The sequence below is a fragment of the Carcharhinus amblyrhynchos genome, chromosome 11 (genome assembly GCF_965287045.1).
Source record: "Carcharhinus amblyrhynchos chromosome 11, sCarAmb.v2.hapA, whole genome shotgun sequence".
In the NCBI taxonomy this organism is placed as follows: domain Eukaryota; kingdom Metazoa; phylum Chordata; class Chondrichthyes; order Carcharhiniformes; family Carcharhinidae; genus Carcharhinus; species Carcharhinus amblyrhynchos.
The window spans coordinates 51556276-51574089 of NC_137334.1; the positions used below are offsets into that span (position 1 = coordinate 51556276).

Consider the following 17814-nt stretch of genomic DNA (forward strand, 5'->3'; position numbering starts at 1 on the left):
GAATCCTGACATGATTCTGGGAGGGAGGGGAAGGGGTGGGGTAGAGGTGCAGGAAATAGATTGAATCTGGCTGAATGCCCTGTTAATTACAGGTGGACGGAAACCTCGGTTAAGGAGAAAAGCAGATATGTCAGAAGCGTACAGAAGTGGCATAATCAGAACAGTTGCAACAGAGGCAGAGAAACTGAGAGAATGGGATGAAATCCTTACAGGGAGCAGTGTGTAAGGAGCTGTAGTTGAGGTAGCTGTGGGAATTGGTGGATTTGTAATGAATATTGGTAGACAGTCTAGCACCAGAAATGGAGACAGAGGTCAAGGAAGGGAAGGCAAGTTTTGAAGGTGGACCATTTGAAGGTGAGAGAGGGGTGAAAATTGGGAGGAAAATGGATAAATTTCTCCATGTCCAGATGAGAGCATAAAACAGCACCAATACAGTCATCAATAGAATGGAAAATAAGTTATGAGAGTAGACCCCGAGTTGGACTGGAACAAGGAATGTTCCATATCACTAACAAAAAGACAGGCATAACTGGGACCCATGCAGGGGCCCCTGATAAAACTTTTTATTTGCAGGAAATTAGATAAGTTAAAGGAGAAATTATTCAGTGACGAAACAGATTCAGCCAGGTTGAGGAGAGTGATGGTGGGTGGGGATTGTTCAGGCCTCTGCTCAAGGGAGAAGCAGAAAGCCCTCAGACCCTTGTGGTAGGGGTTGCAGGTGTGGTGGGATTGGACGCCCATATGAAGCGGAGGCAGTTTGAGCCAGGGATCTAGAAATTGTTCCATTTTGAGTCTGGATGATCTTTCAGAGTTAAGAGCAAAGAAAATCAGAAAAGATTTTCCCCGTGTCTGCGTAGGTTTCCTCCGGCTGCTACAATCCAAAGAGGTGTGGGTTAGGTTGATCAGCTAGTCTAAATTGCCCTTTACTGGCAGGGGTTTTGGCAGTGTAAATATGTGGGGTTACAGGGGTAGAGCCTGGGTGAGATTGTTGTCAGTGCAGGCATTCTATGATTCTATGAAACATTGGCTCTATTCTTTCTCCACAGATGCTATCAGACCTGCTGAGATTTTCCAGCATTTCTTGTTTTTGTTTCAGATTCCAGCATCTGCAGTTTTTTGCTTTTAATTGGAAATTGATGATGTGACACCGGGCATCAGATAATCACCTATATTTGTGATCAGACCTGCTGACTAGGATAGTGCCACTGTTATCCTGCATACTGACCTTGTAGATGCTGAGTGAAAACTGTCAAACACAGGGGCTTCTGGTGGTTTGGGAGTGGGCAAGAATTGGCATGGGGGGGGGGGGAGTTGGGGGCATGTGTATGACCTTTTTTTTCCTTATCTCTCAAAATTTATGAATCCAGCCTATGGTTCACGACTCTGAAATCTGTAACCATAAGTTATGGAGCAGCTGGTACAACTCCACAAAAATTGTGGGGTGCTGTGAGATGCCAGACTTCATAATGGAACCAGCCAGGTCTGGAGTGGAGGGTATGGGTTCCCTATCTGCATCCTTTTCCTGAACATCAGGACCATAGAATCATTAATGGCTTCTCTATGTAATTTGCCACATCTAAATCTATCAGCTTAACATTGTCCTCTTGATGTTTATGATTAATGTCTTCAAAGTTCACTTTACTTCTGAGTTTTGTGTCATCTGCATCTTTCAGAATTTTTCCCTGTACACCAAAGTTCAAGTCATTGACATATGTATGGAAAAGCAGTGGTCCCATTGCCGATACCTGGGGAAACCAGTGTATGCCTTGTTATAGTTCAACAACGGTTCACCACTTCTTTGTTTCCTGTCACTTAACTGACTTCATATCCATGCTGTCCCACTTATCCCAGGGGCTTCAGCTTTGCTGGCAAGCCTACGATATGGTACTTTATCCTAACTTCCCTTTCTAGCTCTTATGATAGCTGATACTATTGTGAAGGAATGAAGGTATAATTACAGAGTTATAAGAATATCCAGTTCTGGATTATAAATAATAAGATTCAAATAGTGTTTCCCCTATGAAGTAGGGATTTAAAATCAAAAACAGAGCTCAACAGTTCAAAGCTTTATAAACATGCCTTGGCATAATTGTAGGCTTGAGGGCAACAACATCCTATGCCATAGAGTATGATATATCATAGAATCATATACAATGCAGAAGGAGGCCATTTGGATCATTGAGTCTGCACTGACCACAATCCCACCAGGCCCTATATCCATAATCCCATACATTTACCCTAGTTAGGAGATATTAAGGAGCAATGTAGCATGGCCAATCCATCTCAACCATGTATCTTTGGACCTGAAGGAAGAGATGCAGGAAGAACATGCAAACTCCACACAGGCAGTGACCCAAGCCTCTAACACAAGACAGTCTTGAAAAACAGGAACTGGCCTTTGCATCACCACAGCAAGGTGTTGATAAATTGCTAAGATACTACAGTCTAACAATGGATAACTTAAAGGATGACCCAAAATAATGTGTCAACTGAATCCTGATAACTGTGTATAGTGTTCAGTATGAATGCTTTATATGCTTCTTGCTGGTTCTTTTATGACTACACTGTAGGATTTTTAGATTTGTTGGATTCATTTCAGCATTTCTCAAGGTGTAGTGCTGATAGTTCGCCCCTTAATTAGGTTAGAGATTTCTTGCTAGATTCGATAATTTTCTACTCGGGGATTTAGGGTACTTGTATATTGATGATACTCGTAAATATCTCTCTGCAACATTTATGCAATTTGGATTCTTGGAAGGTAGCACAGTGGCACAGTGGTTAGCACTGCTGTTTTATAGTGCCAAGACCCCAGATTCAATTCCAACCTTGGGTGACTGTGTGGAGTTTACACGGTTTCCCGTGTCTGTATGGTTTTCCTCCAGTTTCCTCCAAGAATGTGCAGGTTAGGTGGATCGGCCATGCTAAATTATCCCATAGTGTCCCAAGATATGTATGTTAGGGGGATTAGTAAAGTAAGTGCATGGGTTTACGGAGGTAAGGCCTGGGTGGGATGCTGTGTCTGAGAATTGGTGCAGACTTGATGGATCAAATGGCCTCCTTCTGCACTGTAGGAATTCAGTGATTCTCAAATAGAAACAAGGTTATACTTACTTTTCCTCAGACTATCAATGTTACGATTACCATCAAAAGTGAATTGCTTGTTCAGTTATTTAATAAACTTTTATATAATTTAGGAAGTATAATGTCTCAAATATCCAACATCCAACACCCAAATTTAAAACCCATCTCCATACACTTTTCAGTGGAGAAATACATTGTTGAGGAGAGATGCTCAGACCTTTATGATATCCAGGTTGTTATAATCTGGCTAAAAACTCTGGAGGATGGTAATATCCTCCAGTGCTTCCTTTCCGTCAGGGAGAGTTAGATTCATTCTGCAGACCCATTTAAGTCTCTTTGAGGCCTGTCTTTCTCAACCTCAATGTCTGAGGAGCAACCTCCCCACCCCCAACGGATCCAGAATAGTCCCAGAAAGAGATTAGGATAACAATCCGCTTCACTATCCCTCCGTGTTTTTTTTCAACCTCCTTGAGTCCAGCTACTATAATCTTAATTTTAATTAAGTCTGTTTTGAGAACCCCGGCTCAGATCACTACCCATAGATAAGCTCACGTTGATTGCTTTGATGCCGGTGCATGTGAGCAATGCCATGGGAGGTGGTCATAAGTATTCACTCCTAACCCACATCAGGGTGATCATTATGTTTTATATTCAATATATATTTATTCATTCATTAAAATATTCATTAACATATTATGATGTTTAAATTCAAATGACTTGTCAACAACAGAAGACAGAGTACCTTATAATCAGGCTATTTCTATGAATTTAAGACACGAGAATTAATGTTAATGTATTTTGTAGTTTTGTTTTTCAGGGCTCTTTCACTTTATTCTCTTACTCATAAAGAAATATCATATATTTTATTCTTGGCACACGAGTTTATATGATGATGGCAAGTACATTGATATTATGAAATTTCTTTTGACACCAGTGAAATAGAAATTGCCACTGGTACTGACAGATTTTAAATTGCACCCTATTTGACAGACACAGAAATCCAACCAACATTCCTAATGCAGAGAGAAAGGTACATTTTACCTGTTAAGGTCGATTTCTAAGTACTGGTTCACTCCAGAGAAGTAAAAATAGAACTTATGCTCCAGAAATTTTAATCAGTATTCTACATATTAGAAGCTGCACTAATAATTATTTACCTCACTAAGCTAGTGCATTTGCCCCCAATTGCTGTTGTCTTACCAGGGAATGAAATATGAGTTGTTTTCTTTCCATTAGGACTCCTACCATGGCTGGGGGCTTGTTTTCGATTGACAGAGATTATTTTGAGGAAATTGGAACATATGATGCGGGGATGGATATTTGGGGAGGAGAGAACCTGGAGATGTCTTTTCGGGTAAGGAAATAGTTTACCTTCCTCTGAATGGTTGTGTCAAAATTATATATTCAATTTTAAATATGTGCATGGAATTGCTCAGTAAGATATCTTGCTTCTAAAAACAATAATCAAAAATGTATATTTTTCAACCACTCATTAAGTTGTGGTTTAGCGCATTGTGCATATTTATGACCGAACGTTGCGGAGGATGATTGTCAAAGTACTATCAAATCTAAACACGTCAAATAAGCAAAAGTAGCTTCTTGGAAAAAACTCCCAGTGATAAAATCTGCCACTAAAATAAGATATATTCTAGTCTCATATGAACAAAGTTTTAGTATGTTGCATTGCCTTTCTTCAGACTTTGTGGATTGGATTCTCCTCTATTACCACTCATTAGATGCCGGATGGGAAACAGAGTATAATGACCCACAACCTCAAAGCAGCAAATGCAGTTTGTATCAGAACTATTCACCTAAAAACCCCACAGTTCCCTTTAATCCCTGCCAGGAGCTTACCGTGTCGTATTTAACTGGAAGCAAATAGATATGGCTATCGCTTCTAGCACATTTTCTTCAACTTGAACACCACACTGTTGTCACCATTGGTGGTGTGAGTAATGTATGCCTGAATCAGATACTGCATTTGTTTGCTGTGACTGAAAATTGGTGTGCAAATTGGCTTAAGAAAGAGTTTAAGCGGTAAAGAAGCAAAAAGAGAAAAAGTGTGCATTATATGGTATAATTCTTCTGTCATTGTAAATATCAACAAACTTTAGTCTGTATAATGGTTTTAACATAATTAATAACTCCAAGTGATTTCATATGAGAGATTGAAAACTAGGAAATATGATAAAACTGGAGCAGCTCTGACTTATTTTAATTTGGCAATGCAACTTATGTTGTAAGTGTATATGTGTGAACACATAGATATTTAATAGAAGCAACATTCTTTTTCATTGAAGACGGTTCTCACCCACAGCACTGTGATTTCTGCCATGGTTAGGGCAGGAGACAGGATCAGAAGAAACGTTATATTAAGCACATGAGAGCAAGGGGTCACAAAGGAAATATATAAATTAATTGAGGTGGCAACAATGGAATTGAATGTGGGCAGGTGTGTGCCCATCTGGTTTTGACAAGGAAAACAAATAAAAGAAGTTTCCCATTGTTGAGAAATTAGAAAGGAATAAAGATTTGCAAGCCCAAGTAGGTAAAGTATTATAAGCTAGGAGACAGGTTAAAACAAACAATTTTAAAAACTATGGAATGTTGGCCAATATCTGAAGGAAACTGGAAAACAAAGAGGATATAATTATGTTTCAGCTGCACAAAGCCTTTGTTATACTCGATTTGGAATATCGCGTCTATTTTTGGGCATTGCATGAATGTATTGGCCTTGCAGGGACTGCAGCATAGATTCAGTAGAATGATGTCTGGTTTTAGAGGCTTGAAATATGAAAACTGCTACTATAAGAATGGCTTTTTTCATTCATTCATTCATTCATGGGATGTGAGAGCCATGAGCAAGTCAGCAGTTGTCGCCTATTTCTAACTGAGGAGGTAGTACTGATCTGCTTTCTTGGGCCACTGCAGTCCATATCATGCATTGATGCTGTTAGGAAGGGAGTTTTGACCAGCAACACCGAAGAAATGACAAGAATACCAGGGACCTGGGTTTGATTCCAGGCGAGGGTGACTGTGTGGAGTTCGCTCGTTCTCCCCGTGTCTGTATAGATTTCCTCTGGTCGTACCAGTTTCTTCCCTCAGTCCAGAGATGTGCAGATTAGGTGGATTAGCCATGCGCAGGGTTATGGGGTTAGGGCAATGGATTGGGATTGGCTGTTTCGGAGGTGGGTGCAGACTTGATGGGCTGAATGACTTCTTTTGCATGATAGGGATTCTATACCAGCTTTTGATATAGATCATGGCATTATATGTGCTTTATTTTTTACAATGCAACATCACGGCATTTTGTATTTCTCAACATGTTCCTTAACTTATCTGCTCATGCATTGTGTTCAAAAGGGCACAAATTTATACTGCCACTAGTCATTTACTCTATTTATTCAATTTGAAAGTATTTTTTAAGCTGCATTCTCTGTTTAAAGTATCATGAACTAGAATAACAAAAATGCAAAATATAAGTGGCTGTCTTTCTATTGGGGCTTTATGATCAATTTTACAATGCTCTGAGAACAAAACAGTTACTTTCACAATAAACTGGGAATCCTTTCAGAATAACAAGGATTTGTATGGGAGCGACAGGCTGCATTTAAATCGTGTGAAGACAAAGATTTGCAAGGCACCAGTAAAGACTCCTTTCAACTATCTAGATAGGGTAAAGAGTTGTTGTCTGGTATGTGGAGGGCAGAGGGATGGTGGCAAGTAAGAAACAGAGTCCCACATGAGATAGTTTGTAGGATATTGGGTGGTAAAGAGCAAAGTATGGACATCAACATCCTGGGGGACACACATGAAGTGGGAGACCAAAATAGGCAAAAACTAAGCGACATGAAAAGAAGCTCACCAAAAAAATGTATATGCAAGAACATTAGAAGAATCAGTCCTGATATCATAGCAAACAGAAGGAGGATGTTTGGCTGATAGTGCCTGTGCACTTTTTTGGTAGAGGCATCCAATTGTTTTCATTCCCCATAACCCTATAAGTGTTGTCTCTTCAAATGTTTATCCTGTTCCTTTTGAAAGTTACAAGTGAATCTGTTTCCATTAACCATTCAGACCATGCATTCCAGATCGAAAAAACTTTCTGCATAAAGCAATGTTTCCCCAAATTAACTCTGATTCTTTTACCAATCACATTAAATCTGAATCCTCTAAATATCAACCGTGTTGTCCAGGAAACCGATTTTCCTTATTTATTCTATCAAAATCCTTCATGATTTTAAATACTTCTGTTCAATCTCTCCTCCAACTTCTCTGATCGAAGATTTCTTTAGTTTCTCCATATTATTAGAGTTCCATTTCCCTGGTGGGATTACAGTAAATCTCCTCTGCATCTTCACTAAGGCATTGATATAATTTCTAAAGTGTGGTTCCCAGAATTGAACATGATATTCTAGCTAAGGACTAATTAGTGAAAGTTATGCAGGTGTTCAACTTTGTTAAAGATATAGCGGGTGTTTCCCCAGCCCTCCCACTGCTGCAGAAGCTCAACGGGCCAGGAGATACCTGGAGGCCGTTTCCCAGGCTTCAGAGCATCTCTGTGATTAAGATTTTGCACGGAGCTGATTTCAATATTTAAAATCTCATTTGAATATGATTAGTGGGCCTGGGACTGAGGTCTGTGGGCCCATTGGCATCCACCCAAACCTTGCCAAGTGTGGTTCCCTGCAAGCGGGATTTACTACTACTCCCCACAAACAGGGAACAGGTGGACATTGATGCCCCCCCCCCCCACCCCCCCCACCCCCTGGAGGTTGGGGATAAGTTGGGGGCAGTGATCCCCTAGCACTGTCCAAGGGGCAAACTTGGAGTACCTTGGCATTGTCTACCAGGCATTGGGCAGTGTCAAGGGGACAGGACAAAATGGGGCAGGGCCTATTGAGGGGGCAATTGGTGAGGTTGGGGAAGGGCCCCGCTGCCATCCTACATTTGGGGTCGCAGGCAGAGGAACAGAGGATGGCGATAAGGTCTGGCCATCCAAGTTGGGAGGGGGGTGCGGGTCAGGGCTGCTGGGGGTTGGGGGTCAGGACTGTCAGGGGGATTGGGAGGTCGGGGCAAACCAGGAGTTGCGGAGATTGGGGCTGGTCGGGGGGCAGGGAACATCGTGGCTTGTTCATGGAAGTACGGGGGGAGGGGTAGGAGTTGGAAGCAGTAGGAGGTCATGGGCCTAGCCAGCGATTGGGAGGCCTGCAGTGCGAGGCCACTGCACGTGTCGATCTTGGCGCTGACAGATGGGTGTATACGCAGTGACCCGCTCAGCACTATGCTGCCGGCCTCCCCAGTGAGAATAGGCCTCACTCACTGATTTTCAGAGTGATTAACGCTAGGCCACTCTGTGCATCACAGAGTGTTGGAGATGCAATCTGGAAATCACATTCAAAAAACAGTGAGAGTTACTCCTATTTTCACACCTGACTTAGAATTTTTTTTGGAGAATCTTGGCCATAGACATTATTGGAAGAAAGCTTGCTGGTTAAAAATATATTTTTTACTGAAGTACCTATATGTTAATTTAGTTTCAGAGAGATAAATCATTGGGTTGAATTTTTCAGACTCTGAAATTTCACAAACCTATGCACCAATTATTTATTATGAAATTATGCCAAGTAATACAACTTTTATTTGAATTCCTTAGAGGAGGTATTTATATATTCATTTTCACAATTGCAACAGTGGATTCAGACTTTAGGGAGTCTTGATCATTTTACCTCAGTATTCCTTTAATGATCTATGACTTTTGAAGTTTTTGATCTATTTATCTTTAAGGTTGCTTCCAGAAGGTGTTTTGGTTCAAATTTTAGTGAATTCATGCAGTTCACAACTAACCCAGAAGTAGGTAGTAGGGTGGAGGGGGAGGGGGGCAGGGGTTCTCATCATGACAAGGATGCCTTGTCAAGTCCTTCTGAGGCCTTGCAGGAGTCCCTCATTCAAAGGCAGCCACGCCTGATGAGGGGCCTAGCATCCGGAAGAGGGGGCTTAACAGGAACCATCCTCTGCCCTTGCTACTGAAACCCTCCCCGATAACCCCATCCCTGTAACTCCGTCCCACTATACCTTTCCAGCCATCATTGAGTTTCGGCTTGAAATCAAGAGAGGATTCTGGGGCTCGGGTGGGTGTCAGACCAACAGAAGTCACTGCTTCTGTCATGGCACTGAGCTGGTACACGTTGCCATTCAACAGAGATACCAAGCTCTGATTGGTTGGCAACTGTGGACAAGCTGATGCCAGGGTAAGGCTCTCTGCTGGTCTTCCTGAGTGGAACAGGATATGGCAGGAATTCCCGAAAGGAGTCAACATGGGGTTCAGCTGCCTCTCGGAGATTCCACCTCTGCCCTGAGGAGCAAGGGCTTGTATTCACAAGTGATTTATTTATTTACCACAATTATTCCTGTGTAACCTTGAAAAGCATTTCTGCTGCCCCTTGCTCTGTAAAAATAATTTCACCACCGAATGTTTCAGCTCTTTTACTGTACCACCAGGTTTTTCTTCACCGAGCAAAGTTTCCATGGTGAAAACTCTGCTCAGTAGGAAATGGCATTGGGCTCCAATGTATGTCATGAAAACTTGATTTGCATATATTCAACTTCTGCCTGCTTCAGGTAGTATTCATTGTACAATAGAAACTCCCAGGAAATACAGCATCAGAGCAGCTATGTGTTGTGTTATTTCAGTTTAGGTAGGAAGATAATGGCAGTAAAATATTTTGGTTTTTCATTTCTAATATCTTATTATTTGGAACACTGAATTAATGATTTTTTTTCAGGTACTAATTTTTGTAGTGGCAGTAGGTTGCACGAAGCAAACTAGCTATTTATATTTGAACCCCTCCCCCGCAGTCCATAGCAATAGTACAAGCATTTCTTGAACACAACACATTTCTGCAGTATGGTGAAAGGAATATATCTCGTGGCATTCTCATCACAGACTTGCAATTTGAATAAATAAGCTCGTAACTGGGCAAATAGAATATTTACCCTTAGATACTTCCAGCAGAAAATTCCATATGGATCGTTGGGTGCAAAGGAACCAACAAGAATTCCTATCTGATTATCTTCCCCTGCCTGCCCAGGTCAAGAGAAATTTCCTAGTTTCAAGAAATCATTCAAAAGTAACTGAAGCAAAATGCATAATTTGTTAGAAAAGGGGATTCAGTTTCTGCAAAAGCTTTCTTGAATATTTGTACAAAATATATGATTTAGGTGACTTAACAGCAATGAAGGAAAATAATCTCCTTTTTCTTTTCCCAGATTTGGCAGTGTGGTGGTTCTTTGGAAATTATTACTTGTTCTCATGTTGGTCACGTGTTCCGGAAGGCAACCCCATACACTTTCCCCGGTGGTACTGGACATATCATTAATAAGAACAATAGACGCCTGGCAGAAGTCTGGATGGATGACTTCAAGGATTTCTTCTACATTATATCACCAGGTACAATAACACTCTGGGGAACCTATTTGTTTGGCTCTGGCCTTTATTAAGCATAGTACATTTAGGAGTGATGATTTCTTTTCATGATCCATTTCTTAAAGTGTAAATTCCTTTATATTGGGCACATGAGCTTGCATATTTTCAGTTGCGATCAAGTTGCTTGTTGGCAGAAGCCGTTTAAGATTCATTGTTAAAGCTTATTCGTAAACAACTTTGGCCATAATTCTTCCAGATTTAAAAAGAATTTGTCCAGTTAATTGAGAACTATTTTCCACACTGCTTGTTGCCCTTGTGCTGTAAAATGTGATTTTCCTGTATATTTGTCTCTAGCAATAATTGTGTGCGGTTTTGTCCAAAATGGAATGATACACAGCAAGATTGTATTGTGATTATTCGTACCTAATGTAACTTACTTTGCTGTTCTAATGATCAGATTAAAAGCCAAATCATAGCATTCCCAAATTATTAATAAACTTGTTATTATTATTATAATTGCTTATTATTATAGTAAGCAATTATAATATAATTGCAATAATAATAATGCTTATTATTATAAGCATAATAAGCATAATGCTTATGTCACTAAGGTGAGTTCAAATAAGGTGAGTTCAAATCCCAACATGGATTTTAAGAGTCAGAAACAAATCTGGAAATAACAAAGTTGGTATCAGTATCGTGATCATAATGCTATAAGATTGTAGCTAAAATAATTTGGGGCTTCAGTGATGCCCTTGAGGGAAGGAAACCTGCTTTCCTTGCCCATTCTGACCATATATACTCCAAACCCATGCAAGCATTATTTATCCTTGGCTGCCGTCTGAAATTGCCTTGAAAGCCATTCAGTTGTATCAAACCTTTATACCACATGTTCTGCAACAGTTCAGAAAGATGATCCACCACCATTGTTTCAGGCCATCCAGGATGGGCAATAATACACATCCCAAAAATAAATTTTAACATTGTGATTCACCTTTCTGTTTCAATCTTATATGTATTTAGTAGCAGTAATGCAGGCAGCATTTATGAAAAAGAAGTATAGGGCAGAATTTTCCTGGAAATGGTAACAGGCGGGACAGGGCCATGCAAAGGTCCATTGATCTCAGGTGGGATTTGCCAGTCTTGAGGCGAGCACAGCCGTAAAATCCCGCTCATAACATTTTGAGAGATACAAAACAATGTTCATCAAATTTCCAAATTGCAGTGAAAAATTAGAAATAACCTGTTATTTATTAGTTGTAGATTTCCTCATTATTTAAGGTTTTAACAATTAAGCACAAGCAAAAGAAAAACAGGCAAGCTTGCTATTTGTATTAGTGCCACAATTGATCTCTTGTAACATAAATCCAATCGTAGGCAAAACGGAAACAAAGCACCTTTGCAATCCTCACACTTCTCTGATATCTAATGAGCTACTTTATTGCATAAATGATGATCCAAATGTGGAGTGTGCAAATTTAGATTAATAGCTTGGTGAGAAATGGGAGAAGCCAATTTAGCTCAATGTGGAATCAAAGCTCTTGCAGATTACATAATGGAGAAATAGGGCTATTTCTTTAATCACACAAAATAGCTCTGAAAGGAAAGGAATTGGAGAACACCTCATCATTGTTGATAAAAACATTCCAAAGCCCTTTAGCTGCAACGAATTATTTTGAATTTACAATCCCACAAATGACAATAAGATGAGTGGACAGTTACCCAATTATTTTTGGCACTTTTGGTTGACATTGGGAAAACTCTGTGCTTTTCCTGAATGTTTCTGTGGGAACTTTGCCAACTCTCTGAATGACTCAGACAGATGGGATGTCAGTTCAAAATTTCACCTGAAAGATGGTGTGGTCTGATGTAAATTAATTTCGAATGTGATTTCATTTTGTTGTAAAACAGCTAGAGGAAAAACATTAAGGTTGTTTTTCCCGAACAAATTACAAAATGAAGTCTGTGACCTATTAATTTTAACCTGTAGATGCCTGACAGTGCTGCAAGTATTGTATTTTCTATTTTTAAAAGATGACAGTAAACATGGTGATACCTTTATGATAAAAAGAATTAGTCACTCATTAAAATGTATATTGAAATTGTGATGCATAGAAACATTGAAAACAGGAGTAGGCCATTCGGCCCTTCAAATCTGCTCTTCTATATATTGTGATCATAGCTGATTATCCAGCTCAGTAGCCTGATCTTGCCTCCTCCTACATCCCCCTCCCCCCGCCCCCAATATCCTTTGATCTCGTCAGTCCTAAGAGCTGTATCTATTTCCTTGAAAACATATGTTTTGGCTTCAACTACTTTCTGTAGCAAATTCCACAGCCTTACCACTTGCTGGGTGAACAAATTTCTCCTCATTTCAGTCCTAAAAAGTTTACCCTGTATCCTTGGACTATGATGCCCAGTTCTGGACACTCCTACCATCAATAACATCCTTTCTGCATCTACCCTGTCGAGTTGTGTTAGAATTTATAGGTTTCTACGTGATTAATTGGCACCTAGTCAAAATGATGCATGTAGTTTGCATGCTGCCTGCTAACATAATTGATGGTAGCGATGCATCTCAGCATGGGGCCCATTTCCACAGTGACTAGCACTGCTTCAAGCTAGCATGCACGACTTAAAACCAGCCTGCACCTCTTAAAGGGGAGGTGCATTCTGACTGGAAGATGTTGTAGACAAGTGTCTACTTACAGGAAGAGTGAAGATGGCACAGTATGGCAGAGAGTCCAGTGCAGCATTCCAAGTCCTGCTGCAGGAGATCCTGAATTCACAGGAAGCCAGGCTGGTCCTCCACATAAGCACTTAGAAAGATCAAAGCAGAGAGCCATGGAGACCAATGCAAACTGTCACCCCAATGATCTGGATGCAGTGCCTCAAGAGATCTAGTGATCTTACCAGTGGGCAAGGTAAGTGAATTCATCTTCAACTGCTATATCCTTGCAACTGAACGACTAGGCTAATTTACTGCTCAATTCATCACTTTTCTTTTCACTCAACTATTAATGTTACCTTTCAAACATGACTCATACCTCACATGGCCTCAGTTCAGCCTTGACAATTAACCTTGCTGAAATCTCACAGCTCTCACATATTGCAATGACAGGCATATCCCACAAACATATAGAATCACATTTACTGCACCACACTCTCTGATCCAAATCCCTCTCTCTTGATGGAGAAGGTGGCACACAGCCAGAGGCAGCTCCTGGCAGGGACAGGCATGGCTATGTGTCCTCACTCGAACTGAGGATCCAGTGTTCGCTATAATTGAAGTGGTCATCGCTGAGGTTGAGGCCTGTGGTGGGATTGAGACAGAGAAGGTGTTGCCTGTCTAATTCTGCCTCTCACATCCCACTTGTTCATTTTCTCAAAATATCTTCTGATGGGTTGCAGGTGGTAATATCATGCTTTCGCCCCTAACTCTTACTGCAGCCTACCCTTGCTCCTTTCTTCACAGTTCCAAAACTGCCACCTAAGCAGGCAATGGTACAAAACCATGAAGGTCCAGGATAAGAGCAGGAGAGTGATGTTGAAGACACACCTTTGCTAGTCCTCACACTCCAGGCCACATGCTCACGTACTGAGACTGTGTAAGCATAGGAGCTAGAGGTGAGATATGTATGTGGTGAATAACTGAGCACAAGTAACCTGCAACATTTTTTGAGATGAAGCATTCTTTGAACTTGACTGGCTTTATATCCCAGATTTATTAACTAAACCTAAATTTCATCAATGGCCATGGTGGAATTTGAAAGCATATTGCCAGAGTATCAGCCCAGGCTTCTGGATTACTAGTTTGGTGATGTTACCACTATGCCACCATGTCCTTTTAAATGCTAATTATTATGGGATTATATTAACTCTGCTGTAGATATTTTTTAAAGGCTGTAGTCGTACAAAATAAAGAATGAATTTCAATATATTAAAACACTCTTTCACAATCCATGCTGTTGTTTCACACAAAAGATAGTGGAAAGAACTGTGGGTATTCCAACAACACATAGACCACAGCGGTTCATGAAGGCAGCACACCACCACCTTCTCAAGGACAATTAGGGATAGACCATAAGACCATAAGATTTAGGAGCAGAATTAGGCCATTTAGTCCATCAGGTCTGCTCCATCATTCAATCATGGCCAATAAGTTTCTCAATCCTATTTTCTCCAAAACCTTTGATCCCCTTACCAATCAAGAACCTATCTATCTCTGTCTTAAATATACTCAATGATCTGGCCTCCACAACCTTCTGTGGCAATGACTTCCATAGATTCACCACTCTTGGCTGAAGAAATTCCTCCTCATCTCGGTTCTAAATGGTAGTCGCTTTATTCTGAGGCTATGCCCTCAGATTCTAGTCTCACCTACTAATGGAAACATATTTCCCACGTCCACTCAAACCAGGCCTTTCAGTATTATGCACGTTTCAATGAGGTCCCCCCTTATCCTTCTAAACTCCAAGTACAGACCCAGATTCAGCAAACCCTCCTCAAATGTTAAGCGTTTCATTCCTGGAATCATTTTCATGAACCCCCTCTGGACCCTTTCCAGGGCGAGCACGTCCTTCCTTCCTTAGATATGGGACCCAAAATTGTTCACAATTCTCCAAGTTTGGTCTGACCGGAGCCTTATAAAGTCCCGGCAGTACGTCCCTGCTTTTGTATTCTAGTCCTCTCAAAATGAATGTTAACATTGCGTTTGCCTTCCTAACTACCAACTCAATCTGCAAGTTAACCTTAAGAATCCTGAACTAGGACTCCCAAGCCCCCTTACACTTCCAATTTCTGAATTCTGTCATCATTTAGAAAACACTTTGCACCCCGATTCTTCCCATCAAGGTGCATAACCTCACATTTTCCCACATTATATTCCATCTACCACTTCTCTGTTCACTCTCCTAACCTGTGCAAGTCCTTCTGCAGCAATTCCCCCTCCACACCTCCTCAATACTACCTGTCCCTCCATCTATCTTTGTATCATTTGCAAACTTAGCCTTCGTCTAGATCATAGATGCATAAAGTGAAAAGTTGTGGTCCCAACACTGACCCCTGTGGAACTGCACTAGTCTATCCATGCTAGTACCTTGCCTTGAGCACCATGAGCTCTTAGCTTACTCAGCAGCCTTGTCAAAGATCTTCTGGAAATCCAAGTAGATAACATTCACTGGCTCCCCTTTGTTTAACCTGCTCATTACCTCCTCAAAGAATTCCAACAGATTTGTCAGGCATGACCTCCCATTAATGAAACCATACTGACTTCGCTCTATTTTTCCATGCACTTACAAGAATTCTGAAATCTCGTCTTTAATGACGGATTCCAAAATCTTATCCATGACCGAGGGTCAAACTAACTGGCCTGTAATTTCTCATCTTTTGCCTCCCTCCCTTCTTTGACAGAGATGTTACATTAGCTATTTCCCAGGCCTCTGGGACTTTTCCTGACTCCAGTGATTGCTGAAAGATCACCACTAATGCCTCCACTATCTGTTCAGCTATCTCTTTCAGAACTCTGGAGTGTAGTCTATCCGGTCCAGGTGATCTATCCACCTTTAGACCTTCCAACTTCGTTAGCACTTTATTCTTAGTAATGGCCACCATATGCACCTCTACCCCCTGACTCTCTTGAATTTTTGGTATGTTAATCATGTCTTCCACTGTGAAGACTGACGCAAAGCACCAATTCCTTTGCCATTTCTTTGTCTCCCATTGCTACTTCTCCAGCAGTCCAAACTTGCCTCTCTCGTACCCTTTATAGATCTAAAAAAAACTCTTGCAACCTTCTTTATATTACTGGCTAGCTTACCCTCATACTTCATATCCCACATCCCCCACCCCACCTTCTTAAATGCCGGCCTACCCAGTGACGGCCATTTCCTATGAACAAATTTTTTAAAATATGGAATAGAATTCTCAAAAAGCTTGGGAAACTGGGTCAATTGAAATTTTAAAGACAGATCAGCCAGTTTTTATTAGGTAAATGTATCAGAGGACATAGATCAAAGGTGAGTAAATGGAGATAAGTTACAGATTAGCAATGACCTAATTAACTGGCAGATTTGGCTTGAGGGCTAAATGACCTACTCTTGCATTTAGGACATACATTTATGGAGTCGCCATCTGTTTGTATGTGAATGGTAACTGTTCAAACTGAGATCTGTCTAAAAAATAGAATGAATGGACTCTGGAGATATATTAATGTGTTTATCTCCCAATTTTGACCTAGGCAACACCCCCATTTACGGGTACAAGTGAGGTTGTTGAGAGACAAAAACCAGCCTCTTATCATCCTAATAGTTCAGAGAATCCTTGCTTAGGATACAATAAGTTTTACTTGTTCTACTTCGATAGATCTCTAATCAGTTACTTATGTGACCATAAAATATATTTTCTTCCACCTGTTTTCCGAGAAGTCTTTATAATTCTTGCTGAGGCAGTCATGACTGTAGCTTTACACTCAGGAGGTTATTTCCATGATTGAGTCTCCATTATATTCTGGATTTTAGTGCATCTTTAAATGCTTTTTAACAGCTCAATGTTCTTTACTGTCTGATGATGCAGAGACAAGAGTTTTCATTGTGCGTTCGGGGTGTCGCAGTTCCACAAGAGCAGGGTAAAAACTACACCTCTGAAAATGCATCTGTCTAACCTGCAGAATTTAATGAGAAATGGTTGAACAATAACTTATATTTAGTAACATAGTGTCTTTTGTGTAATAAAATGCTTCAAAATGTTTCACGGAGGCATTATAAACCAAAGCATGACACCAAGCCACATAAGAGGGCATTAAGGCAAATGAACAAAAGCTTGGTCAAAGAGGTATAATTAGAAGAGTATCTTAAAAAGTGGAAGAAAGGCAGCCTGAATAAACATCAGTGATTCTCAAGACGCCAGAATTAGAGAAGCATAAATTTCTCCAGCCGTGCAAGAATCGGCGCTATCTTAATTTCTTTACTCACTAACATGAGGTTACTACTTTTGAAGTCTTAATTGCCTCTTAGTATCATTCATAACTCCTAAAGTCTGCCTACAGGACCACACCTAGTTTTCTATCGATGTTGTTGTTCATCGATGTATGGACTTTTGGTTCGCCCACTTTACTCAGCCACTCAGTAATGTCCTAGGCCTTAGCACTAGAGATGTATCATACATACCGTTCTGGAATTTAATATGGCTACAAAAATGCCTGTCTTTTCCCCTAACTATTTAATCCTCCCTCATTAATACGTTCCAAAGTTTCCTCCATTATGTTCACTAGACCATCCATGCGGCTATGGACCTTTCTTTGGCTGAAC

General features: G+C 40.6%; 1 protein-coding gene across 3 annotated transcripts in view; it reads left to right on the forward strand.

Annotated features, from left to right (window-relative positions):
* Nucleotides 1-17814, forward strand: part of galnt13 (polypeptide N-acetylgalactosaminyltransferase 13) — a 439485-nt gene that overhangs the window by 329424 nt on the left and 92247 nt on the right. For all 3 annotated transcript variants that reach the window (XM_080198243.1, XM_080198244.1, XM_080198245.1), the window contains 2 exons: nt 4318-4435; nt 10351-10531. In XM_080198243.1, coding sequence (XP_080054369.1) covers nt 4318-4435; nt 10351-10531 — 299 coding nt within the window. The remainder of the gene's footprint in view (nt 1-4317; nt 4436-10350; nt 10532-17814) is intronic.